The 27,833-nt window shown below is 37.4% G+C and overlaps 1 protein-coding gene across 1 annotated transcript; it reads right to left on the bottom strand.

Annotated features, from left to right (window-relative positions):
• Window positions 1-27,171, bottom strand: LOC140145852 (RNA 3'-terminal phosphate cyclase-like protein). The gene is made up of 8 exons (XM_072167540.1): window positions 27,039-27,171; window positions 12,340-12,411; window positions 10,087-10,262; window positions 9,319-9,390; window positions 8,281-8,531; window positions 6,865-7,018; window positions 5,042-5,145; window positions 1-1,089 (listed from the first exon to the last, which is right to left on the bottom strand). Exons 1-8 carry the CDS (start codon window positions 27,166-27,168, stop codon window positions 918-920), a joined length of 1,131 nt encoding a protein of 376 aa, XP_072023641.1. The 5' UTR covers window positions 27,169-27,171; the 3' UTR covers window positions 1-917.
• Between the last annotated feature and the right edge of the window lie 662 nt (window positions 27,172-27,833).

The following is a 27,833-nucleotide window of genomic DNA, read 5'->3' as shown; positions in this document are numbered from 1 at the left end:
TAAAATTCACAAAAAAAAACATAGGTTTTATTAGCACATAGGTTTTATTTCACAACTACATCCATTATTAGGGTTTTCACTCCTGTCACGAAAAACCCTACACAGTTACAGAATTAGTTACATCATGGAAATAATGCTACTATTTCCATAGTTACATGTAAAAGTAAGTTAAATACAGAAGGAATAAAGAAAAATAGAGCTGCTGTGGTTCGACCTTTGCCTGACCTTTAACTCCAAGCTAGGTAGACTATATTAAGCTTTAGTGGTGTTTCTTTAGACCAGACCATGGAGGAATGTTTTGACCCCAGTTGTGACCAAGCTAGTGATCAATCATCATAGAAAGTTGTGGTTAACCAAAAATCGCTGTCCCCCCCCCCCTTGGGCGTGCCAAAAAATCTTTGCTCCCCACTTTTGATGTGCCACAAACCCCCCCCCTTTGATGTGCCAAAAAATCTTTGCATATTTGAACGTGTTCCTGATGTTTTCCTACATCTTGTAGGGGCGTAATAGCCTATAGAAATGGTGCCCAAAATATCTGCTTGAAAAAAATTGCTTGACCCCCACCCCCTTTCGACCTGCCAACAAATGCTTGCCCTCTCCTTTTTTGCCTGCCAAAAAATCTTTGCCCCCCCACCTCCCAGCATAAGAAAAACGCCCTAAAAATGTCATGTTTTAGGCCTTTTCCAAAAAATGGCAAAATATTAAAATTTGACAACTACTGTCAGTTAGATTTTTTCTGGAATCAGGCAGGAGTACAGGGACTTCAGTACTGGATTTTGCTTATTCAGCAATCTCCCAAATCACATTTATGTAGTCTGTTTTAACATAAATGTAAAACCATCTTGGTGAAGCAGAAAATAGATGAGCTTATGTACATGTATATGTAAAAATAAAGTCCAAAGAAAGATGATTGAGTATCATAAGATTGTTTTGTTAATGTTTGTAAACCCAACTCCGACACACGTTAGCAGAACTTTGTCACCGCCAAGCCTCTCCGCTTGGTCCATGTCATCGTTCGATGTTGATTTGTCAACTTCAATCTTGAACATCAGTTGGAAGAAATCCCGTATGTGGCGTAAAAATTGTATCCTGCAAAAAATTAAGAAACAATAGTTTATTCCATTTGAAATCCACACTCCCCTTGGGCCAAAAAAAAAAGTTGTTTGTTTGTCCTCCACTGCCCACTCGTCCGATTAAGGTCTGACCAATATTTTTTTTTTTTTTTCTTTTTTTTTTTTTCATTTTTTTTTTTAAATAAGTAAAATTCATTTTTTTTTTCTATTTGGAGTATCTCTGGACCTAGCTAGAGCTAAATGCTAAGATCTTTCATGGTTGAAAATAAAAAAGCCCCTCCAAAAACATTTTGTGTCTTCAATATGCAAAGTTATAACTTCATGTCATAGTCTATTACTTTTATTGACTTCAAAATACATTGGATTTGAAATCATTAAAAGACTATGACATGAACACAAATTATAACTTTAACTGCAAAAAAAAAATCCGCCCGCCCACACGTCCTCTTTCAAAGCTGTGGAGGACAAACAAACAATTATTTTTTTGGCCTTGTGGAAGATTTAGCTAAAGTTGATCACAGAGGGAGTATGCGTTTCAAATAGAATAGACAAATGGGTAACTCAGAGACTGCCTTTTGAAAATTAGAAAAGAGCTGTAGAATGCTCTTTTGGTCTCTTCAAGAAGAGCTTTAGAAGAGCTGTTTGCACCTGTGGCCATTAAAGCATAAAGAATTTAACGAGTCATCTAGAGGAGCTATAAACTGCTCTTGCAAATGCAACTTAAGAAGAGCTGTAGAGGAGTGATTGCTCTCACTCCTCTCAAACGGCAGTCCCTGGTAACTTTCATTTGTAACACTCATTCCAGTTGTGGAAGATCTAGGCAAAACCATACAGGGGGAGTATGGGTTTCAAAATAATTATCCCTAGCCAATTACATTTGAAAAACATACTCCGTCTGTGGAAGATATATTTAACATCTTTCAGAATGTAGTGTAGATTTTAAATGGAATAGCCCAATGCATGGGCAATTAAATTTGAGAAATTCATGTATGCATTTCACAAAGTGTCATTAACCCTAACCGTACCAGGTACTACAAAATACTACTTGATATGAGCTGTTCGCGCCTTAAGTGATATGTAGGCACGGTTTCGCTGGCCAGCGAAGCCAACACCTTTGGCAAAGTGTCGCCGACCCAGTGCTTGGCATGCGAGGGGCCTCAGGTTCGAATCCCACCCAGAGCAAACAACTTCTTTCTTTGTTTTCTATCTTTATTCCTTCCTTCTTTCCCTTCCCGTCGCCAAAAAGCCCTTAGGCCGTTACAGTTAGGTTACCACTATCGAAACTCAATATAGGCTTCCTCAACCCTATACCATACCATAAACTACAAAATACTACTTGATACGAGGGGGTATCCAAAAGTATTTGACATCACCCAGAAGTGAAGGAGCTATATCGATGAAATTTTGTCAGTGTAATCACTGGTCCTTATGTACATTATGGTCCAAAATGGTCTCATAAGTATGTTTACTTTTCGTTACAGGTGGCGCTAGATGGGTAGTATATATAGGCACGGTTTCACTGGCCAGCAAAGCCCAACAGCCGTGTCAAAGTGTAGCCGACCCAGTGCTTGGCATTCGAGGGGTCTCTGGTTCAAATCCCACCCAGACCAAACAACTTCTTTCTTTGTTTTCTCTCTTTATTCCTTCCTTCTTTCCATTCCCGTCACCAAAAAGCCCTTTGCCTGTTATGGTGAGGTTACCACTATCAAAACTCAAAATAGTCTTCCTTAACCCTATACCGTACCATATAGTACAAAATACTACTTGATATATATGCACTGTTCATGCGTGCATCCCACGTGGTGTGATGTCGTAATCGTGATATAGGCATGGTTTCATTGGCCAGCGAAGCCCAACACCCATGGCTTGGCAATCGAGGTGTCTCGGGTTCAAATCCCACCCAGAGCAAACAACTTCTTTCTTTGTTTTCTCTCTTTATTTCTTCCTTTTTTCCCTTCCCGTCGCCAATTGTGCCTTTTTAGAATAAATTAGAATTTATGAAAGTAACAGAAAAGTCCAATATAATAGTGATTCATAGTGAGCTACACACAGGCACACACCCACAAGCCTCAGACCATTTTTCAGGAAATCACTGACCACTGTGGCCTAGGACACACCAGAAAGACTTTTTAGTATTAACCAAGGACTTGCAGCTAAGAAGCCCACAACCTATATATTCAAACCACAATAAACCATCGCAGCCAGGATCAGCTCCCCAAGTTTTTGCACATGGGTAACTGAGACAATATAAGCAGTTTCTATTTGTCATTTATTTGTTATTTGCTAAAAATGAGAGTGCATAGGCTGATATTAGAATTTGAACAAGCCAGTGGGATAGACAGTAGGCAAAAGGGGCAGCTGTGCCCCCTGTGATAAGTTTTGACCCCCTTGCCCTGTGGGATACTGGCCACATTAAATTTAAAGATTTTTATGCCTTTTTTGTACTTTTAGCTCATTTTATATCCTTTTAGTCAAATTTTCCCCCCTCCTCTGAAAGTTACCTTGCCCTTCCCCCTCCTGAAAAAATCCTGGCTACACCACTGATACAAGCCTTTCAATCCTTTATACATGTATTAGGCTTGATTGTCACAGCATACAAAAAAACACCATTTTTGGGGGTACATTTTAACATGTTTTACCTGTCAAGTGGACTTTGTTGTGAATTAATGGTTATAAAAATTCCAAAAATTTCAGAATTGCACGTTTTCATGCCCATATTTAGAATCGGTATGAAAAATGCATTAAAATGAGTACAAACAAGACTAGTATTGGTTTAGTAGCTCTTAAGATAGCTTGTGACATTGAGAAAATATCTCAAAATTTGGACTTATGTTGAAGCCTATTATGGCTAGCACGTAGAGCATTAAACACAAAATTTCCTAGCTCAGTTGTTGACAGTGTTGGCATGATTCAAATGATTTTTTTTTAATCACTGATTTAAATTAACTTTTAATTTTTTACCATTTTTGATCAATTTAATTTAATTTCTTTCTTAAATTGACTGTTGTACTTCATTCCTAATGCTTCTACAACTTTTGGATACAATTAAAATCTTCATGGTTCTTTGAAATTTTCACATGTAAAAACACATTTTTGATTTTTTGTAATACCTGATAGGATAGCACATGTGTCTAGCATTGATTCCACTGTCTCTTTTGACTTTATCATGGGGTATAGCAGTTCTTGAAATCAAAAAAAAAATTTTTTTAATTGATTCAAATAAAAAAATCTGATTTAAATCAAATAAATAGACTTTTTTTATATATTCTTTTTTAAATCAACAAAATTGCCAACCCTGGTTGTGATTTTTACTATCTTGGTAACAAGCAATGCTAGTGTAATGATGGTAGTATTCAACAAATACAACTTTCTTATGGCATTATTGTTATGTCTCTTCGTTCAAGATATATTCTTAAACACTTGAGAAAGTTCCTGAAACCTTATTGGTTCTTAGCCATGTTATACTGTTATATGACATGATGTAACATGGTTCAGCGTGTGTGTGTCAATGTGATACACATACTCGCTATTTGAACCAATCTGTAATATAAAGGGATGCGGACATGCAGCATTTGGTAATCACAATGATATGCGAGGTTACTATCAGTAAAGTTAGCTTAATCGATAAAGTGTCCAACTATCATAATTATGATAATGGGGCGACAGGTTGCGGGTTTGAATCCTGGTGGTGGTTAAGTATAATCTTGTGGACAAATTAGCTTGAAATTCTTATGTACAAGGAATTCAAACTTACTGCTAATTGTCTCATTGTAACCTGTACAAAACTCGGTGAGCTGATTCTGATTGTGAATTTGCGATGGTCATATTGTGGAATGTCTAGGGTGTGCACTCCAAAGCTGCAAAGTCCCTGAGTGGCCTAAAGTGTGCTAAGGTTTGTGGATCACCATCTAGGCGTTGTTCCTGTGCATAGCACACTATAAATCACCACACTTTTTTATTGTACTTACGTATATGGAGACAGTGGACCCATCTGTATTTTGGAGACATCTGTCTCACCAAGAGTCATTAAGAGTAACGCTAAACTTTGTTGTCGGGAATCTACACATCCACCCTAAATGAAAAATTACAAAATGATCACAATTTACAAGATGATACTTGATACGGTACCAATCACTTGGCGACAAAAATAAAAACACTGGTCTACGGTCAGACAAACCTTTCATGTAGATTGGCGAGAGTTTTGTTGCAGTTGTTCAAAATGTATGAAATGCCAGTGATACTAAAATATCAACAAAATCTGTAAAACATTTTTTGCAAAAAAAAATGGGTGATTTTGCACCCAACCCCCCACCCACCCCAAATTCCCCCACCTCCCCCGAAAAAATTCCTGGTGCCGCCACTGTGTAGAACAGAGGTGTTTTTGTACACCCTATATATCCAAATTATAGGCCATTGAATTATTACATTTGAAACTACCATACCCCTTTGGAAAATTTAAGAAAAGTCTTCCACAGAGGGAGTATGTTTTCCAAATGGAATTGGCTAGGGTTAATTAGTTTGAATCCCATACTCCACATGTATATTATGGCATTACCTATCTGTATATTTTCACAAATGTTTCGAGCATTTTAAATTACTCTATGGACGACTTTAGCCAATTCTTCCACAGGGGGAGTTGGGATTTCAAATGGAACAGAACATATAGAATGCTGCACATGACAAGTGCACACATCCTTATTTAAACGGGTCATGGGCTCAATCAATCCAATTTTATATCATAATCAAAATTGCTGCAAAAAGGGGAAAGAGTTCTGACTGGTGGGTAATTGCCCCACCATGCAACCCAAATCAATTTCCAAACTCCTAAAATTTGAATGGGCATTACATATCGCATGAGATCAATTCATCTCAATTTTTCCCAAAAAAGGAAAAGGAAAGATGCCTTCCCTAGGGAGAGGTGGGTGGGTGTTTTTTTCATCACCTCATCGGACAGTATCGAAACAGCTTGTCAATTTTCCCAGGAGTCATTTGTGAGAATACAGCCAAAGTGGGCTTGTGATTGGCTCATGGCACATGACACACCACATGTGGCTCCACCTCTTTATTGATCAATGGCCTGAAAACAAAGGGAAACCCATAACTCAAGTGCCCTGGAATTTATTGCACCAATAAGAACTTTGGTTGAATCATTTTAAACCCCTGATTCTGTTCAGCCATCACCATTCTTACCATGTTGCTGATTGGCTCAATAAATCACAATAGTCTTCTTGTAACCAATCAGCAGGTAGTACTCATGGGGTTAAAGCTCTTCAGCCCTACCACCATTCTTACCATGTTGCTGATTGGCTCAATAAATCACAATAGTCTTATTGTAACCAATCAGCAGGTAGTACTCATGGGGTTAAAGCTCTTCAGCCCTACCACCATTCTTACCATGTTGCTGATTGGCTCAATAAATCACAATAGTCTTATTGTAACCAATCAGCAGGTAGTACTCATGGGGTTAATGCTCTTCAGCGCTACCACCATTCTTACCATGTTGCTGATTGGCTCAATAAATCACAATAGTCTTATTGTAACCAATCAGCAGGTAGTACTCATGGGGTTAAAGCTCTTCAGCCCTACCACCATTCTTACCATGTTGCTGATTGGCTCAATAAATCACAATAGTCTTATTGTAACCAATCAGCAGGTAGTACTCATGGGGTTAAAGCTCTTCAGCGCTACCACCATTCTTACCATGTTGCTGATTGGCTCAATAAATCATGATAGTCTTCTTATAAGCAATCAGCAGATAGTAATTATAGGGTTACATGTGTCTTCATCTTACCCTATAAATTTCTTCTAATAATAGTGATGCTACTTGTTTTCCCAGGTCTTCAGGTACTGTTGGCTCTTCGCCAGGTTTATTAGATGCCAGTTCGGCTGATAGAAAGGTGCCCTCTGTCGTCTCAGCAACTAACGACATACCAAATCCTGGAGACCTGCAAAATTGATGTGATATGTGTCAGGGTTATTTACATAAATCATTATGGTATGTACAATGGGTGGTTCCATTTAAAATCCATACAAACCCCTATGGAAGACGTGACCTAAATCTTTCACACAGGGAGTGTGAATTTCACATAGGGTTACCTGAATGGGTGACTTCATTTGAAATCTGTTCCCCCTGTGTGGGAGATTGAGGTCAATGAATGTCTTCTATGTGTATTATACACACAAAAAAAGTCCATTTTAGTCCATAGGCGATGAAAACACGATACACAGTGCTGTCCTCGGTTGGCGGCAAACACACACGGGGGGTGTGTGTATAGCAATGATATTTATTGAAAACATACTTGCAAAACATGTAATGTAAACAATTTAAAACAACAGCTTGTTTGACATTGAACTCTGGTCTCATGTAATTGGATTTTGTGGCTAGGGACCAAGTTTACCAACTCATTGGTGCCATTGAACTATTCATGCAAACTATGATAGGGCAAGACAATATATTGAATAATGACCTTCGGGTAGCCCGCACTACAGGTACCTTATTAGGGATGGGCAGGTACCGGAGAGCCGGCCTGAATATCCCAGCTATTACAAAGTTACAAACTGAACTCTAAACTATTATTTATATATCATATCAATCATGCCTAATAATGGCACAATCTGTCTGTTTGTGCATACACACACACACATCTTAAAGAGCCTTCTGTAACAGATATACAAAGAATTTCCATTCCTCGTTTAAGTGGTTCTACATGGTATATTTGAACAGTTTGGACTCGTATTGTCGTGGATGCACAAGTGACTTAATATTCAGTATTTTGATAAATTGGTAACACCAGGCCCATCAAGAAATCTTCATTAATTTCAACAATTTTGATATCAGTCAAATTATTTCTAGCTAAACTGCAGTTGTTCGCACTTGTTCTGACATCATAAACATATATGTGACATGATCAAGGGAAATGAGTCGGATGTCGCTAATGTTGATTTTGAGATATTGGTAAAGAAAGTGTTAAAATTCTTTTGTTTATTTTGTTTTCAGAGATTGATCAATTGATGTAACTTCACAAAGAAAAGTCATATCAACATGGTGTTTTCAGGTTCTGAAAGCTTTAAATGTCCTCTTTAGAAAAATATTTAAAACTCATTTTCGACCAGGGTCGACATGTGACCCATTCCCCTTGATCATGTCACATATTTGCGAAATATTAGGATTCCCTATAAATGAACATCCAATGCAAGCTTTACTTACTTTCCCGACTGTGGTCCTCTCATATGATCCGTATAAATGTAGATATCAGGTAGGAACTTATTCAGGACACCACGTGCTGCATCTACCATCCTGTTAGGGGCAGCTGGTGATACTCTCATTCCATATGCAACTCCTCGTATTCTCTTAATCTTTCCTGGATTGGTGAATTGCATTGGTCGGAGTTTCCTTCGTACTGGGCATTTGAATAACACTTCACCTCCACCAAGTGGGGGCGCCCCACGTCTGTTGACCTGTTACGGAAACATGCAACTTTTATTTTGAGAACATCAAAAGAAATTTTTCATCTAGGATCTAGAAATACTCCCACAAACATGGAACAAGTATACAATCATTTTAATGCCTCCACCAGAGGCATTATGTTTCTTGGTTGTTCACCAGTCAGTTTGAGCTTGGGAGCATGATTTCTGGGAACTTGTATGGCATGATATTCAAACCTGATGATAAAAAGCAGACATTCCTCACTAAAGGACATTTTTGAAAGCATCACTACCCCATAAAAGGCACCTTCCCGGGTCTTCTCTCTTTTTTTCAATTAATATAGAGGGGTGGCAAAGGTGATAATGCAAATAAGAAGGGATAAATGCACATCACTCTAAAACATTGTTATATTTCATCACTGCTAATTCAAAGGTCATAAGATGGAAAAACTAACCTAATATAAATCCCCTACTACAATGGGGAATTGTCTCTTCAATCCATGCCCCACTTGAAGTTAGAAAACTTATAAGCATGGGCATCAATCCTGGGGGACAGGGGGATGTGTGCCCCCCTCCTTTTGGCAAAATGACCCATTTTTTGGTTTGCTTTTTTTTTCAGCCACTTTTTGACAATTCAGGCCGATTGTCCCCCCCCCCCCCACTTCAAGCTGATTGGTGCTAATGCTAATTAAGACACCCGCTTCCCATAATAATGGAACCACTTTGCTCCCAGGAAACCCACTTGATGTGAAATGGCTATCCTAAAAGTGAAGTGATTGCCTTTGTACCTTTTGAATTAGCAGTGATTTTATTAACTTACCTTCATTTCCAGGCCTTCATCAATCCCAAATCTTCTCAGCAAGGGAAATGTGACATTTTTGATGATATCAACCTGTGTAGTGAAGGGAATATCAATGACAGAAATTAATTAAATAGGAGGATGCTAAAACCTTCAAAATTACCACTAGTCCAATGCTGATGTGACAGACCCGACCCTGCACTATACACAATGTGGCAGCCAAGTGCTTTTGGGTTTGTTTGTTTTTTACAAAAATTGAAGAATAAAAAGTTATAGGCCCTAGTAGAGAAATACTGCTGCTGTAAAAAAAAATTGAAAAAAGTTATTTTGAAAGTTTTTTTGTCAAAGCTGGGTAAAGTTGTACATTTTTATTACTTTTTCATCTATTGAACAGCTAGAAATGCATACTAATTCAAAATGTCACTGGCTGGTAAATACAAGCAACAGTAAATAAAATGTACAACTTCCTTCCTTCCTTCCTTTAAAATGCAGCCTCAAATATGAGGAAAAACTTGATCCAGCTTTGAAAAGAATACTTTCAAAATAACTTTTAAGGGTCTAGAACTTTTTTTTATTTTCGTAAAATTACTGATCCAATATTTTACAGATGACACACATACATGTATCAGTACTGATCTGATAACCGATCCGATCAGCCTTGCACTTGCATCTGAGAAATTTTTGAAAGTTTTAATCAAAATAAAGGCAAAACAATCCACCATTTTAGTTCCAGAGACCCCATTTTATGTTCTCAAAATCTGTTCAAGAGCCTTAATCTTCTGTACTTACCGATGGATCTGTTTGGTCATTTGTGACACCCCTCAATACTGCTTTCATAGGCTTCTTACCAAATGGAGCCAGACATACCAGTGCTTCTAGGTAGTACCCTATACTACGCTGTACATGGCACTCATGCTCAATGCTACCACCGCTTAGGAGGCCTGGTACAAATAACACACTAGTACCTGCATGACAAGAAATAAATTAATGGTTTGCGTGCTGGCCATAGGCTTCAACATAAAAACGTCCCAAGTTTTGAGATATTTTCTCAAAGTTCATTGTATCAAGAGCTATCTTAAAGGAGGATTTCATACATCCTCTTTTTATGACATTTTTCAGTAGATATCCACGAAAAAAGCTTATTCCCAAAATGTAAGTTGATTCCGATTTTGCGTTTGCAAGTTATGCATGATTTAGTGTTTTGCACTGCTCCATAGGCCACTGTTGTAATTTGATGATATTTTTTGCTAAAGCGAATTAATCTGCAAGAAATTTTTGGCACATAAACATTGTGTAGCCAGATGTTTCCAGTTTTGAGAAAAGTGGGGGAGAGGCTGTGGAAATGCCCTTAAGAACCAATGAACAAATACTAGATTTTTTTGTACTCATTTTAATGCATTTTGTCATGCTCATTCCAAATATGCTCATGAAAATGTACAATTCTGACATTTTTTTAATTAAAAAAAACTGAAACTTGTCCTCTCCAGTCGAAAATACCTAATGACAATTTTAATGACTTACCCTTCACTTTTATGCAATTCATTGAAAATTTTATTTTTTTTTACCTTTTCACTGGGATCACTTGTAATCATGTTCTGGTTGAAAGTTTTGGGCATTGAATGGATGCTTATATTTTTAATTTTTCTAAAAACAAAAGTGCCGGGAGGACAATAAATGTACACATAATTTATGGTGAATCAAGAATGGGGAAGGGGCAAGCAATTTTGGCACAACAAAAGGGAGTGCAAGCAGTTTTTGAATTTCGATTTAACATAAATTTGGAATTGTACTCTCCTCTCAAAGTACAGCCCCATTTCAAGGCTCAGAAATTTATTGGTGAACAAGAAAGATTCTTAGTCAATGATCAGTCCCAGCCAGCTTGTGATGATGTGAGGACATTTCTCCCTCACTTTTCAGATGGGGGGGGGGGGGCACAATATCAAAAAATTTCACTCATTTTGGTAACTTTTGCAATACCCATTATGAGGACCTGCAAATTATGACCAAATTGGCACTATACATGTAACTTGCTGTGTGCCATGGTCAACTTTTCCTACAGACTCTGTGTCCCTCTCTCTAGAGAGCTGTCATTGGATATTCATTACCAGAGCAATTACCGAATACATTGTAGGGTGCAACTCTACTAGTCTCAATGCAAGACTGCCCTACCCCAACCCTAAACCCTAACTCAAAACTCTGTAAACAAGGACTGGACTCAAGTCTTCAGTCATTTGCCATAGAAGTGACATAATAAGAGGACTAATTACCCGGTACCATTGCAATAGATGAATACAATTTTTGAATATATCGCCCTGCACTACAACGTTCACGCGGTACCTATGCATTGAACCATGCCACAGAACAGGGATAAAGACCTGGATCATAACTCTATAGAAAATTCATATTATGCTGATCACTCGCACCTGTACTGTAAGCTTTATAGCTTAGTATCTTTGAAAAGAGCAGTATTGTATTCAATCTATGATTGCAGGCATACATTGTACACAGGTGATGAGTGCATCAGCGCAGGCGATATATATTCAAAAATTGTATTCATCTATTGCTATGGTAGTTAAGGTGGTACTACACCCCTTGATAAATGTGTGACTATTTTTGCATTTTTCTCAAAAAATAATAACACACTGACACTTAACAAAAGTTATTAGGGGCAAGGAATCCAGTTACTACACTGGAATTTCAGTGACTCAAGACAGACTAGCGGTACGTTATTTATGATAAGAAAAGAGGTACCGCTAGAATGTACCTCATTTCTTATGATATATACAATGTATAATGAACCACTAGTCTTGAATCACTGAAATTTCATTAAAGTAATTGGATTTGTTGCCCCTATAATTATATATATAACTTTTGTTTACAGTGTGTAGTTATTTTTTGAGAAAAATTCAAAATTCGTCACAAATTTTATTAGAGGGTGTAGTACCACCTTAATCCACTTATTACGTCACTTCTACAGCGCATTGCCCCTCATTACCCAATCAGCAGTCATCAATTTGAGGGTGTCGCCTGTCTGCATCTTACCTGTTTCGTTGACTTCTATTCTTGATCCATTTGTAACTTTGTCAAGTAGACGAATCAAACTAGCCTCAAAATCTGCCGATATAAACAGAATCAAGCTAGTGAATCATTCAATTATAACAGATTATAATAAACACAACCCGGACAAGGCTTATATTAACCAGGCATCCAGACCTTTTTTACCCCATGGTTGCCAAGTTTTGGCTCCTGGTGTGTCCAATATTTTACACTACAAACTATAGGACCAGGAGCCATCTTTGGGACCAGAAGCTCATTTTAGCTCCTGGTCCAGGCACACTTCATATAAGGCCTGATTACCCGGATACATGGGCTCATCACAGGGTTAGAATTCGCTGCGAATCTGTGAATCGATTTGAGCAAAATGCATACGGTAGGTATGAAAGATGAATTCAAATTTGCCATCAAACTGCATCATTTTATATCAAATCATAGCCCTTGAGTAAAGAAAGCCAAAACTGAAAACCGTTTTGTCATCCGTAGCAAAGTTAAATCTTGACAAAGATTGACTTTCATCAAAAAGAATCAGCTAACAAAACAGCATTTCGGTGGTGTTTCTAGATCTTAAAACAGTGATAGTCTCATGATTGATGATAGCAGCTTTTCTATGTGGAAGTGCTATCAAAATCCCTCTAAAATTACATGTGCGATTGTCTCATCACCAAAAAAAATCATATATTTGTATATTTGGGTCAAGTGAAGTATAGACAACATATTTAAGTAGGTTTTCTTTTGACCAATCTTTTCTTTTAAATTTCTATGTAAATATATTATGTTTGGGCCCCGGTCTGGATCTAGATCTGGATTATTTACTGCCCAACGCCCCTAAAGAGGAGTCACACGAGCAGGGTAGTGCTAATCTGCAGATGCTTTGGTGGTGGTTGCTTATTCTTTGCTTGCTTTGAAGTAGGCTACTGTTTCACTGTTGTCTTAAACTTGTCCTTGTCTTCTATGTCTGTGATGTAATGTGGTAACTTATTCCAGTCAATAATAGTACGATTGATAAATGAATACTTCAAACAGTTTTTCGTTGCTGGTGGTTGAGTGAATTTACTGTGTCGAGAGGAGCGTTGGACCGGGCGCAGGATATTATGCATTGGAATGGCGAGTCGAGGTGACCCATTAGAGCTTGGTGGAAGACTGAGATTCTTGTAGTCATCCTACGTTCTTCGAGAGGCTCCCAATCAAGTTTGTCTTTCATGGTTGTCACACTGCTGAATCTTTCATAATCGGCCATTGCAAATCTTGCGGCCCGATTTTGCACAGCTTCAAGTTTCTGTATGAGTTCCTTTGTATTCTGATCCCACACAGATCCACAATACTCCATACCTGGACGAATGAGAGATTTATAAGCCAGGCTTTTTATGTGTCTTGAACATGAATACAGGTTTCTTTTAATAAATCCCAGAGTTTTGTTTGCCTTTGCATCAGTTATTAATGTGTGAGTTCCAAGTTAGTTTTGAGTTCAGTTTTACCCCCAGATATGGGTACTCACTAACTTCCTCCAATGGGGTATTATTTAAGGTGTATTTATAATCTAATTGTTTTCTAGCATGAGTAATTTTGAGGACAAAGCACTTTTTGGCATTAAATCTCATTTGCCATTTTGACTGCCATGCAGAGAGTGCATTCAAATCATTTTGTAACATGTCGGCATCCTCAGATCCGGTTATTTTCCTAAAAACCATGCAGTCATCTGCGAACAATTTCACAGAAGATGTTAAGTTCTGAGGCAGACCATTAATGAAAATGAGAAAATCCAAAGGGCCAGTAACCGTGCCCTGAGGGACACTAGATTTAACGTCTACCCAGTCAGAGCACTGACCATCCACAACAACACGTTGTTTTCGTTGGGTTAAAAATGCTTTAGTCCATTCAAGTGTTTTCCCCCGAATCCCGTAATTTTTCAACTTCAGTAGCAAGCATTGATGTGGCACCTTATCGAACGCCTTTTCGAAATCCATAATTATAACATCCACTTGTTGTTTTTGATCAAGGTGGGTAGCTATTTCCTGGATGGTATTGATTAGCAGAGTCTCACAAGAGTGGTTTTTCCGAAAACCATGTTGGTTAGCACACAAAATGCCATGTTTGTCCAGATGTTTCATGATGTTGGATTTTAGGACATGTTCAAAATCTTGCTGCAAACTGAGGTTAGATTTACAAATCTATAGTTTGCTGGGTTTGTCTTGTCTCCCTTTTTATATAATATCGGCGAAATGTTTGAAATCAACCAGTCACTACTACATGTAGGAACAACTCCACTGTCATAAAAGAATGTTAGCCAGGGTTCAAATTCAGTCAATTTTTTTGTATAGCTGTTTGTGCTATGCAAAACACAATGTTTGTATAGCAGTTTCCAAATTTTGCATCGCAGTTATTTGCTATGCAAAAAATGTGTAGCATTGGGCGATGCAATATTTGTGTTTGCGTAGCGAATCTACAACTTCTAAATCTCGGCTATCACTGCCGCCAGTAAGTATTCGCGCATCACACACATTTCCCAAACTCACCTTGTTGCTAATAAAATATCAAATATATCCAAAAAATACAGGTTGTATGTGTTCATCATCATTTATTATTATTATTTATTATTCATGTTTGTGCTGGATTTTATGCTTAAAAGCCATCAGAATTCATGATTGTTTTCAAGATGTCAAAATTTACGTGTAATATCGCCATTCCTCATTAATTATTCATTTATTTATTGCATCATATTTACCCAGGATGGCCCGATCAGCTAAAATGCTGTTCTTTACACGGGGCCCTGCATAACATTAAAAAACATACAGATACCGGGTGTCCCAAAAGTCCCTTAACATTGTGAATTTGCCATAACTTGCGTTGGGTTAATAGTGTTGATACAAAAATTGCACAGTATGTAGATAATTCTTTTAGAAATGTTATGATACCAAACATGCCTATGTGGTCATGACCCTTTGGCATGAAATTAATGGATATCTACCGTACCGTAAACCCCACTTTTATAAACACAAAATAAGTCTCGTCATTTGAGACGTGAACACGATATAACGTGTTATCATTTTAAAATCTGTTTTGTTTAATTTGGCTGTGTTTTTTTTATTGTTTGTTTATTTGTTTTCAATGCGTAATCTTCATTTTCTGTTTTATCTGGGTTTTATATGGAAACTACTTAAGATCTTTCTGAGGATTCGATGAACAGTTGTGCAGCTGATACGTTGTTCTCCATTGAAAGTCGACGTACTGGTCGCCTTGGGCTTTTCGCCACCGCTCTTCGTATGACATCAATGTTTGTAGCCGATCTTCCTGTTCTTCCACGTCTTGCCCGAAGTAGATTATGAACAGATCCAGTTGATAGGAATTTCAGCACTAGTTGCTGGATTGTATTACTGACTGGGTAGTGCATAATTTACATTAAATTGTTCTTAAACATTGCTTCAGTGAGTTTGTCCGACTTTGTCTCGCAAAGAACCATACGACCTGAATCCGTTGATCTATAGGAAATTCATCTTCACTTCAACTGTTTTAAAGTAAAGTTTAATGTTGTCAATATATCCTAATTATAATCTAAAACAGCCGTCACGCTTATGCTAAGCCATGTAATCCATGAATGTTCATACCTAAATGTAGCGTGCGCAGTGAGTGAACCAACTCTATTGTTCAGGGAAGCACATCATTCATGTTCTTGTCCAAGGATTAAAAAAAAGAACACATGAGCTTGCTTTTGTGGGTTTGATACACACATATACGTGTACAGTCGCACAGTAAGGTCAAAGGGTCATCAATAATGCTGTTTTTGGTATCAGAATAATTCTAAAAGATCAATCTATATGAATATGTTCTCCATTTTGGTATGAAGTAGGAAATATTTGAGATATGGCCAATTCACAATGTTAAGTTACTTTTGGGACACGCTGTACATGAGTATTATAATAAAGCATAATAAAGCGTAAACATATAAATCACAATTTAAATAGAGTATACCAATTTACAAGTACTAATACAATGTTAAGAACAAATCATTACAAAGTAGGCCTACTACTAATATTGGTAACTCAACATGGCACAAAATTACGTTATAATCAAATATATTGCACAAATCCGAATCAAAATCAAACTCATATTGAACTCATATTCTCTTATCACCCTCAAATATCCACCACTGCACTACTCCCCACACATTATCGTACTCATATCCCCACTTCCGCACAAACATACACATCCCACACTACTTCACCCCTCACGTAAAAACTCACACCTTATAGACTCACCCCCCCCCACACACACCGCACCCCCCCCCACACACACACCCCACCCCCCCCCACACACACACACACACCATTATATACACACATAAAATGAAGATACTGTTTATCATGATGTTTTGTGCGCATCAACCATGATGAAATAATTAACAATAACATAAAATAAGATACAAATAACAACCAAATTCATCAACATTAACCAAAATATACGATATACTCTCAATGCAAAATAGACCAATATTGGTCCTAAAGCAACAAACGTTATGTTCATCATAAATTGTACATGCGCTTAAAACATTGAATACTTGGTGACTTTCTGATGTCAAGATTAATTTTGTTCCATACTTGAACACCACTATAGGAAAATGAAGACTTGAAATATTCAGTATCATTGCCATTGGAACATGGTGGTAGCGCCAGCAGATCAGCTGCGGCTTGTCTCGTATTTTTACACAATGTCTATCTGAAATATAATTGAATTTTGAAGAGAGATATGATGGAGCCAAACCATTTAGAGATTTATACATCAATAAAGCCTTAAAATAGTTACAACGGTCTTGAAGTGACTTCCATCCTAACATTGGAAACATAATATCAGATGAAGTTAGATAATTAACACTTAATATAATTCTGGCACAATGTTTTTGTAATACACTGAGTTTATGGACATCCTCGTTGTATCTACCAAACCATACAGCACTACAGTAGTCAAACTGGGGCTGAATCAATGACTTATACAAAATATTTAAAATATTGGCATCAAGAAATGTGCTAAGACGCCTTAGAAGAGCTATCTTACAGAAAACTTTCTGAGTACCACCATTTACTTGTTTGTGCCACAGCAACTCATCGTCAATTATCACACCCAAACATTTAGCCTTATTTACCCTGTCAAGTTTACAACCATTTACCATAACTGAAAACGAATCATCATGAACATTGCGTAATTTTGAACTACTGCCCAATAGCATAACATTTGTTTTGTCAGTTTTGAGGAAAAGCATGTTATTACGAAGACACTTAGTAATTTCTTCCATATCATCGGTAAGCTTCTTGGATATTACATTAACATCACTTCCACTAACATATAGTGTGGTATCATCAGCGTACATTGAGATCTTTCCATGTTTAATTACCATTGGCATATCATTTTATAAATAAGAAACAAAAGTGGCCCAAGGATACTGCCTTGTGGAACTCCCGTTTTCACGGGAAGTGCATCAGAAACAATACCATTAAATAAAACTCTTTGCATTCTTCCAGTCAGATATGACCTAAACCATTTTAGAGTGTTACTAGATGCCCCAATATCACACAATTTATTAATCAAGATATCATGGTTTACAGTATCGAATGCCTTACGTAAGTCGATAAAGGCCATGCCGGTCATTTTACCTGAATTAATATTTGAGAGCCAGTCGTCCACCATGTCTATAAGAGCGGTATAGAATGCCCTGGCCGAAAACCTGACTGGTGCTCATTTAAAATGCCATGCTGTGTTACATAAGAATATACATGATTATGCACTGCCCTATCAATTATCTTACTTACCACAGGCAGAATTGAAATAGGCCTGTAATTATTAGTGTCGTCGAGATTACCACCTTTATGCAATGGTGTAACCTTAGCCTCTTTCCATGCAGTTGGAAAAATACCCTTTGACAAGGATAGGTTTAAAATATATGTCAAGCTGTCTACAATAGCAGGACGAGCTAATTTGAGCACTCTACAACTTAAATCATCAAGACCAGTGGCCGTATTGAAACTACTTCTCCTAGCAATGGTCAGAGGTCAGGTTTTTGGTAGTTCCAGTAACTGTAACTCAGTAATCTTTATTTTTAACATTATGACATTATCTGATTAGTGATTCAGGTCCGTAGATGTCATTATGTTTATGACTGAAGTCTTGCTGGCAGGACTAGGTTTTTGGCTGATAGCCGTTGATTTTACAGACGTAATTTTGCTATTGCAAGAGCTTGCAATTGACAGATTTGGGAACCATCAAAATTACCTGGGGCTTTGCATTGCTAGCTTGAGGGATATCCCCACGTGCTTTGTGTCAAAATGCCAAAAAAATGCGATGTGGAATTTGGCTCGAAAATCGCGATGCGTTGAGGTAAATCGACATGGAATTTAGCTTAAAATTTATGTATGCAGTTTTAGCTATGCATTTTGGAAAAGTGCATAGCAGTTGATGGAAATTGCATCGCATTTTGCGATGCGATACCGTCGAATTCGACCGCTGGTGTTGGCATATGATTTTTAAAGCCTTTCCTATTTCTTTTCCAGTTAATTTCTGATACTTAGATGAGATTCCATCAGGGCCTGTTGCTTTATTTTGATTCAGATCTTCAAGCAACTTGATCACCCCATCTTCATAAATTTCAAAGTCTGGCATAGATGGGATTTCACTATCAGGCATTTTAGGCATGTTTTCCAAATCCTCCTGAGTGAATTGGGACATGAATTGATTGTTGAGAATGTCAGCTTTTTGTTTAATACTTTCGGAAACCAATTTTCCTGACGATGGATCTCTCAGGGCGGCAATTCCTGAATTATCATTTTTTAATGACTTGATAAAACTGTAAAGCTGTTTTGTTGACTCTAAACATGTTTCATGTATGACAGGGTTCGAGGTTTGAGTACGGTTTTACTGCCAAAATGGTTGAAAAATGAAGTTCATGTTATCATAACATTATACATGTTTTCTGGACTAGAATTTTGTGCTGAGTCCATTTCTGAAGTTTTTAATACACAGGGTATCACCATTTTAAAGATATGTAACAAATTCTAAGCGCATGTTGTTTTTACGAAGAATCCTGGGAGCCTACTTGGAACACAACTGTATTTTAAAAAAGTTACAGAGCATTATTACTTCAGTTAAGTTGTTTTGAATCTATAAATATGTTAAACAAACTATAAAGACTGCTTAAACACTGTTCTCATGTATGAAAATGAAATGATGTTGGTACTGAGGCCCTGTATTCCTATATATTTAGTAAACATATAGCGGTCAGGTTTGGTGTCAAGACAATAAATCTATTGATGTCTAAACTCATAAAGAAATGATGTTCTTAAAGTGTTAATGTATAACTGATTACCTTTACACAATCTTAAAATGTTTATACTGAAGCATAGCACTTTATTCACCCCTGACATCAGAAATGGCTTGTTGATAGCGCAACTGAATATTGTGTGATCTAGCAGCATGGGCTGCATCAACTTTTTTTGATAAATGGTTGATGTGATGAGCTGGTACAGAACTAAAGTTCTCTTCACCATACCACTTGACTATTACTTGATTCTGATTCAGTTTTCTCAGGATAGAACTTCAGATAGATGTTCAGGTACATCAGTTGGGGAAATGACTTTAGCTGGATACCAGTAGCAACCATGCTTTGCCCATACTACATCTCCCGGTGTGAAAGATTCTTCATCATCGGTGGTCGTATTATCATCAGATCATCCCTTTATAATTACATATTTGAGGGCACAACATGAAAGGCATTGACTGCTCTTCCTGGAATAACTTTTATGGGTGTGACCTTTGGGTTTAAGGGGTTGATACATCAGAAAAATGGCGTGAACCTCAAAATGGGGCAAAATCTGAGTCGTAAAAAAAAAAAAAAGAAAAAAAAAGTATACATGGCATCATTCCACAAATCTAATCGATTGTGGGGATTGGTAGAGTGCACAATCGATCAACTTTTCAGAGCTGTACCTCCATAAGTTTTTCCGAAATAATTTTTTTTACAATTTGCCATATTTTTTTCAAGCTTAGGGGTATGGGTAACATTTTTGCAATTTTCTTCAATTTCTCTATTTTTAAGGAAGTTAAAATTATTATCAGTGTGTGGCAAATTGAAATATCATTAAAATGAGGGGTTAATGAGGTCTCTAGCCTCTTTAGATCAAATTTTATGGCTGAAACTAAGATAAAATCTCTAAAATGACCTTTTTGGGCTTCGTTTTTTCACTTTCAAGTTCAACTTTATCCGGTATGGTATACAAAGTAAGCGATGAAATCAATTAAAAACAGTTTTATTTGAACAAATAAACCATCAGGTAATACAAAATAACAGAGAAAGACAACATTTATCTATATAGTAGAAAATATTAGGGATTAAAAATTAATGGTGAATTTTTTTTTCACCTAAAACTGGTCATTTTCAGTAAAAAATGGCCATAAATCCATGTTTAACCCAAAAACGACTTAAGATACAGTATTCTAAGTTAGAAAAATTGAAAATTCAGACATTTTTACCTTGGAAATACTATATATGCTCATTTTTAGAAGTATTCTTCACACCTAAATATTTTTTTCACACATTTGGCAGTGAAACCGTACTCAAACCTCGAACCCTGTCGTATGTATTTTCTATAGGCTCTTCTTGTTTCTTTCTTGACTAACTTTCTTAACTCATAATACTTATTCCAATCCTCCTGTGTGTTTCTCTTTACTGCACTATTATGCTCTCTGCTTACGTCTCTGGTACCGCTTAATTTTGTGTGAAATCCAGGGCCAGGGGGTTGTGTTGTTCTTCTTTACTATTTTTGAAGGAACATGTTGCTCAATCGATGTTTCCACCTTTATCTTTGAACTGACACCATCATGACCATAGGTCAATGTAGGTACTCTTGGCCAATTTGGCTGATTAGCAAATGTAAGGTTTGGTCGCATGTCACAAGTTGGTACGGTACCCCAAAAAAGGTGGAGGTGTTACAATATTTTTAATGTAGGCGAATGAAAAATGTCATATTGAACCAACCCCTTGTCCTATTGAGCTACTTTGGGTCTCATTTTAAAGCTAAAGAACAGGGCTAAAACTGTGTAAACTAGAACTGAAAAGTGAGTCAAACTAAATAAATGGCATCAGCTGGAATTGAAAATTGATGGAGTGGAGGACTGGAGGAGCACGTGGATCAGGAGCATGTGGATCAGGAGTTCTATTAGCATAGGAAAATGTAAGATTTCCATAGTGTTGGTTTGAATAAATTATTGTATCTTCATAACCCCTTGTCATATTGAGCTTTTCAATGTCTCATTTTAGAGCCAATTACTCAAAGAAACAAGATTGACTTCAAAATTGATCAATTTCATATTTCATATTAGTTTCTCATTATATTTTGTACCACGGGTTGCCTCTAAATGCTCAGAAGTCAATACAATCATGTGCAAAAACTGCAAAGGTCCATATCTCCTTTAATATTCACTGTATCCTGATAAATGTATGTTATTTTCTGAAAGGAAATTGCACAAGGCAACTAATTTTTGCATTATGAAAATGGTAGGAAGTAGTGTTGGGAAAATGTGAATATGAATTTTAATTTTAAAATATCATCTTTTTTTGGCGCACCCTGTATATCGTGAACGCGATTACATACATTTTTTTTAAGAGTGTGAGACTGATGCATCATTATGTTGTGAACATATCCTAGCACATTGGACAAAATCCAACTTCAGACATTTGTTATGGGGTATTTTATGTGAATAAGGTCCAATTTGAGAAAAATGCATTGGAAAATTTTGATTTACATTGCGGCCAGTGTCCGATTTACAAATTTTTTCCTACCTGCACTGGTGCATGTAGCCCAAAATTTCTACATGCACAGCAAAAAGTGTGCATGCACCAAAATTAAAGCAAACATAAAATCACATTGAATCACGATCATTGTCAGTTATGCTTGTAATAATATTCCCGGCTCCACTGTCATTGTCCATTGACTTCATTGTCATTTTTATGCCGATCACTCTCTGATTTCTTAGCCAAAACACTGGATGCTGTGGCTTCATCTGTTCTAGAACTAGTCGCCGACGAGGTGCACGATTTCCAGAATGATGCAAGTGTTTTTTGAGCTATTTCCTTTTTTGCTGGACATTATTATGATTATTTTCCGCACGTAAACAAATATTTCCCAAGGTTTAAATTCCGGTTCTTTTTTTTCAATGAAATGAAAATGACAGTTTCTACAATCAATATCAATATATTTTATTAACATTCACCAAACAAACTGGTATAGTTAATATTTACAAATACAAATATTTACAATTGAAATTGCAATATTAAAGTTACAAGTACAAATATTTACAATTATAGAAGAAATATAAATTAGTCTTAATAATAATAGACAATATTAATAGTGGCGCTCAAGTCCATGTTACATTGAGCCTATATAATGAAAATATGACAGGGGGTCGCTGCTCTAAGCCCAAATGGGAACTTTGTTATTATCTATAAGTCCATGTTCGTTCGTGAATCAAAAGCTGATTTGACGAATTTGGTTATTGGAGTAATACTGTCAAAATCACTTGCACTCATTATACATGTAAGTTTGAAAATGTCAGTGTCTACCATACCATCTATATCATACATTTCATGTATTGTAGATAATAAATCTTGGCGAGGGTTGGTATAGAAAGGACATATCATTACAAAATGAAATTCATCCTCCACCTTATTTAAATTACAAAGTGTACAAATTCTATTCTCTGGATTAATTTTTGGAGAGAAGTGCCGCCCCTTTTCGATCATGAGATTATGTGCGCTTATTCTTAATTTACAGAATGCAGCCCTGGAAGATCTTTTAGCGATAATAACATAATTTTCTGCACTGAAAGAATTTTTGAATGTACAATATGTTCTGAGTTTAGGACTAAAATTATTAATATGATTAACCCAAAGATTGTTATAGACGATTTGAAGTTTAGATACAATAATTTCATTAAAATTGGAAGCGGTGATCGTATTTGGTTTATCCCAAATGTCAATCCTATTGATAAGGCTAAATATATTTTTTATACCTGTCGACCATGTGAAATTATTAGTACACACTAACTTTCTGTTATCTACAAGTGCTTGAATTACAAGAGAATCATTACCATTCATACATTTTTCGTTTAGCTTCCACCAGTATTTTACAGATAAAGAAAGCATAGTTGTGAGCAGTGGAAAACTACCTAATTCGCCTCTTACTGCATTGTTAGTGGATTTTTATGAACTCCGAGTATAATTTTGCAAACCTTAATGTGAATAGATTCACTTGGAAGTTTATCACATGTTGTAAGAAAGTTTGAGTCGTTCAGTTTGTTTAACAAATATGGTGCCCAAACCTCACATCCATAGCTAAGGATTGGTTGGATGAGGGTCTGAAATAATTTCATGCTACATTTGTAGGAGTCACTTATAAAATTATCCCTAATTTTATAATATGCTTTCATTGCTTTGTCTTTAAGTCTAATCATTGCTTTTGTAAATGAACCAGATGGTACAAAAATGATACCCAAATAGCAATATTCATTAGTTATGTTGATGTTACAATTACCATAATTAAATTTACAACCTTTCAAAACATGACCACCTTTATTGAATATCATGACATTTGATTTGTCAATGTTAACTAACAGTTTCCACTTTCATGTGCGAGGGTATCAGGAATTGGTGGATGACGTCACATTACGCTAGCCCCTCTAAGGGAAGTCATAGTCTCGGACCAGACTGTATGTGGCTATCTCGAATGTTCGTTAGGATCGACAAGTATCAGACCGACGCAAACTGGCTGTGTAGGAGACTAGGGAAGTCAATGAAAAAAAGTGAATTGTCAATTGCGCGATTTGCGCCAGCCAGGGTTCACAGTTTATGACAGTTTATCGCGTTTTCGCGTCCAGGACGCTTTTTTAACTCACTGGACCCGGGAAAAGTAAGATTATGTAACCTGAATGGGTCCAGCAGGCTGTGCTTGGACCCGGAAAAAATCCCATCCAAGAAATAGAAAATATCATCATAGATCGTCATTTATTGTGCGATAACCCAGCTGAATCGGCTCACTTTTCATTCATAAATTACATACCGTACAATTACAAAAATCGCTGCAACATGATACACACCTCATCGCTATTTCATGCACAGATATTTGATCAGCGATACGAGGGGAACTGTGGAAGAGGTTGACTTGCGATTTTTTTCGGATCGTGCAAATGTTATGTTGCAATAAAAATGTCAACAAAACAGGGTAAATTCCTGGTGACATCGCGAAAACACGTTTTTGCGGTAGTTGTATATTTCAACCGAGCAAATATAACAAAATAACCAAATAATTAGATGATTAAAGTAGTGCATGTTATTAGGTAGTAATTGTAGTTCTTTATGAGAAAGTCGGCCGATCGCGGCAAGTCGTCTTTTACCCAGTAATTTGACTCGACTTTGGTAAATTTTGGGTGCCGAATTCAGCATACTTTAATATTTATCGTTTGCGCCTGTACTGAAAATACATTTCCGGGTGTTTCTGAAGTTTCGTACATACAATTTGGACCCACAAAAATCAATTTGGTACCCGCAAATTTCAACTAAATGGGATCTGAATGGGTCCAGCATAAAAAAGTGGACCCGGTTATTTGAGAGCAAACTGTGAACCCTGGCGCCAGCCCTTCTAATGAAGTCAGGATATTGCGCTAAAAATAGATTGGGTTTTTCCAAATCGGACTGACTGCTTGTTTACTTTTGTATATTGCCTTGTCATATCGCTAGCGCTAAAATCGTACATGCACGCGTGCAGGAAGGTAGTGAAAAGCTGCATGCACAGAGGGAATGTTACATGCACTGGTGCAGGTATGCAGGTGGTAAATCGAACACTGATTGCGGCCTATGGGCTAATTAGTTAATAATTAGGCAATTACGCCAAAACGATAAACATTTTTGAGGTAAAAATGGTATGAGATGTTTAGTCCGAATAATCAGACCCAGAACAAAATATTAATTTCTGACATGATCCTGTACTGGGTCTGAACTGTTTCCATATGAAATCTTGATGGCAAATTGGACAATACATGTACATGTAGAAGCACATGGTTCTACGTGACAGCTTTTTAATCCCTATTCAGGTTACGTGAATCACGCTATTGTGGACCATCCTTCTGATACTTGAGTGTTTGGACAAGCGGAATGGTTTTTTGTCTACCTCTCTGTTTGTAAACAAACCAGGAGGTCGAAATCGTCCTCCTCGCCGAATACGAAAGTCAGCGTAATAGTACGGCACTGTGAGATGTTGTACTTTTACAATATCTAGATAACATATTAAAACAATTTTTTTTTGACCATTTTGACCATGTAACACAAAATGGACCACCTCATGACACGCGACCTCTCATACCTACGTTCATTGTACATTATGGTGCCTTGCGAATGTGGATTCAGGCAGAAAAAAAATGATTTTTTTTTTCTTTTTAATGTTTTTCATAACCTTTTAGCCTAGTCTAGATTTTTGGTTTTCCCTATAGCCGTGTACTCAATGCACAGTCCCTAGCCGCCTAGTGAGTAGATTTTCTTGCAATATTTGGCCTATTTACCTTCAAATTTGAGCCTTATACAATACATGTACTTTGATTCCAGAACAACATCCAGCGTAGTAAACAAAATTTTTTTGGCGTTTCTGATCGTCACGATGAAGCATTTTTCAGGACAAAAATGGTTGCTCAGTTCTTCGTCTCATTTGTTTTTGTCGTAGGCAGGTGGTAGGTTAGTCTCGGCACCGGGCTCGGCACACACTGTATGTGTCTATAGGAACGACGAGCGTTAGGACCGACGCAAATTGGCTGTGCAGAGATTGATGCTGATCAATGACGTATTTTCACGTAACTTAATCAACCAGTTCTTCAACTGCTTACGCACGGTCATCGGGCTGTGCTTGTTCCGCCATGTTTATTGTTTTGAGATCGGGCCTTGGGATTTAGGCTATTTTATTGGAACCAAAACAACAGCGGGAATCGTGTGTTAAATTGACATTGAAAAGAACAGGAGGGATCAGCGAAATTTATTGTCAGCCCTCTGGTCAAACCTTTGTGCGGCGTGCGCACGCGCAGTGAAATTCGTCATTTTTCATTTGTGATCATTTTTGCTGGACACGGGGAGAGAGGCGGCTTCTTAAATCATCTTTATTCGCCGAAATTCCAAATGATATTGCGTTTCAAGAATTTGGTAAGAATCCTAGTTAAGTTTCTGATTCTTTTATGAGTACAGTTTTACATGCATCGTCCAAATTTCAAAGAAATTTTTTTAAATGCCACAGCGGCGCAAAGGCTTAAGCGTGTAAATCACATTCACACACAAAATGGGAAAAAACGAGTCTCAGTGGACGAACGGCGTACTCAGCGAGTCTATTTTAGACCTATATCATATGCTCATCATTCATGCTCATGTTACTGTGACACAGTCTGTGTCATGACATGTAGCCTTCTGCCTTGGTGGACAGTTAATACACCTGGACACATATCATAACGTTTTATTCATTTTTAGCTGTGACGAGTGTTTCCGGATTCTGCACCATTGCCAATGGTGCAAAATTCGGAAGCATCGCGTCGCATGCATACATTCACATTGTCGGTCATCATTCCAGACAAGTTTAATTTGTTGTTGAACGCCGGATATAAGTTTATAAACTCACCCCTTATTCCGGGATCGTCTTCTTTATGTCTGATCTTGCTTATCTTGACCGATTTACCACTCAAAGTGGCCAAAATCAGCCTTTGACGAAAGAAATTACAACCCTCGTATTTCAATGTGGGCGCGGCCATGATTATCTTATTCTTAGCCAGATTCCTCAATTTTATAGGAGCACCAACATGACAGCTCATGACCATAGGCCTAGAATAATAAAACTAGTAATAGTATCATAGCTATTATACTAGATGCATGATGTTAATTGATGTATGATGCATTAATCTCTTGGAATCAATTTTGAAAGTGACGTTGAATGAAAGTGAAATGTATCTTTTCACATATAGGGCCATAGGCCTAATGCCAATTCTGGCCAATTTGGTTCACAACTAAGGGACCGATCGTTATTTACGGCAGGGGGGGAATGGGTGTTTTGACAAAAATATCGACAAAAAATTTCGCATTCCCCCCTCGCGTCCGCTCAAAATTTTCGCGTTCCCCCTTGTTTTCCCAATTTTCTCCATTTAAAATTTAACAATCCTCCCTCCTGGTTCAACTAAAAATTTCAGGTTCCCGGCCTCAAGACCACAAAAAATGTCCGTGTCCCCCCCCCTAAATTTACCCATCCCCCCCCCCCCTGCCATAAATAACGATCGCTCCCTAATTCGGTCAGACCCTAACTTCGGTGTCATGGTGTAGGAATATCACACAGGCTAGCTCCCCGGGGCTAGCTCAGGCTGTCACAGCAATTTCCACACAAAACCCAGTGGCGTACCGCGTACCGTGGCCGCCCCAACCCCGG

Source organism: Amphiura filiformis, chromosome 2 (genome assembly GCF_039555335.1).
Source record: "Amphiura filiformis chromosome 2, Afil_fr2py, whole genome shotgun sequence".
NCBI classification, from domain to species: Eukaryota; Metazoa; Echinodermata; class Ophiuroidea; order Amphilepidida; family Amphiuridae; genus Amphiura; species Amphiura filiformis.
This window is presented reverse-complemented; position numbering and strand designations above follow the sequence as displayed.

Bases quoted from the DNA above. Each gene is read 5' to 3' on its own strand.
- LOC140145852 (XM_072167540.1), bottom strand. From the start codon at position 27,168: ATGGCCGCGCCCACATTGAAATACGAGGGTTGTAATTTCTTTCGTCAA. The intron at 5,146-6,864 runs GTAAGATGAAGA...TTTTTCATTTAG, and splicing joins TATTAGAAGAAATTTATAGG to GGTGGATGTGTAGATTCCCG. The intron at 1,090-5,041 runs GTAAGTACAATA...AATTTTTTGCAG, and splicing joins GGTCCACTGTCTCCATATAC to GATACAATTTTTACGCCACA.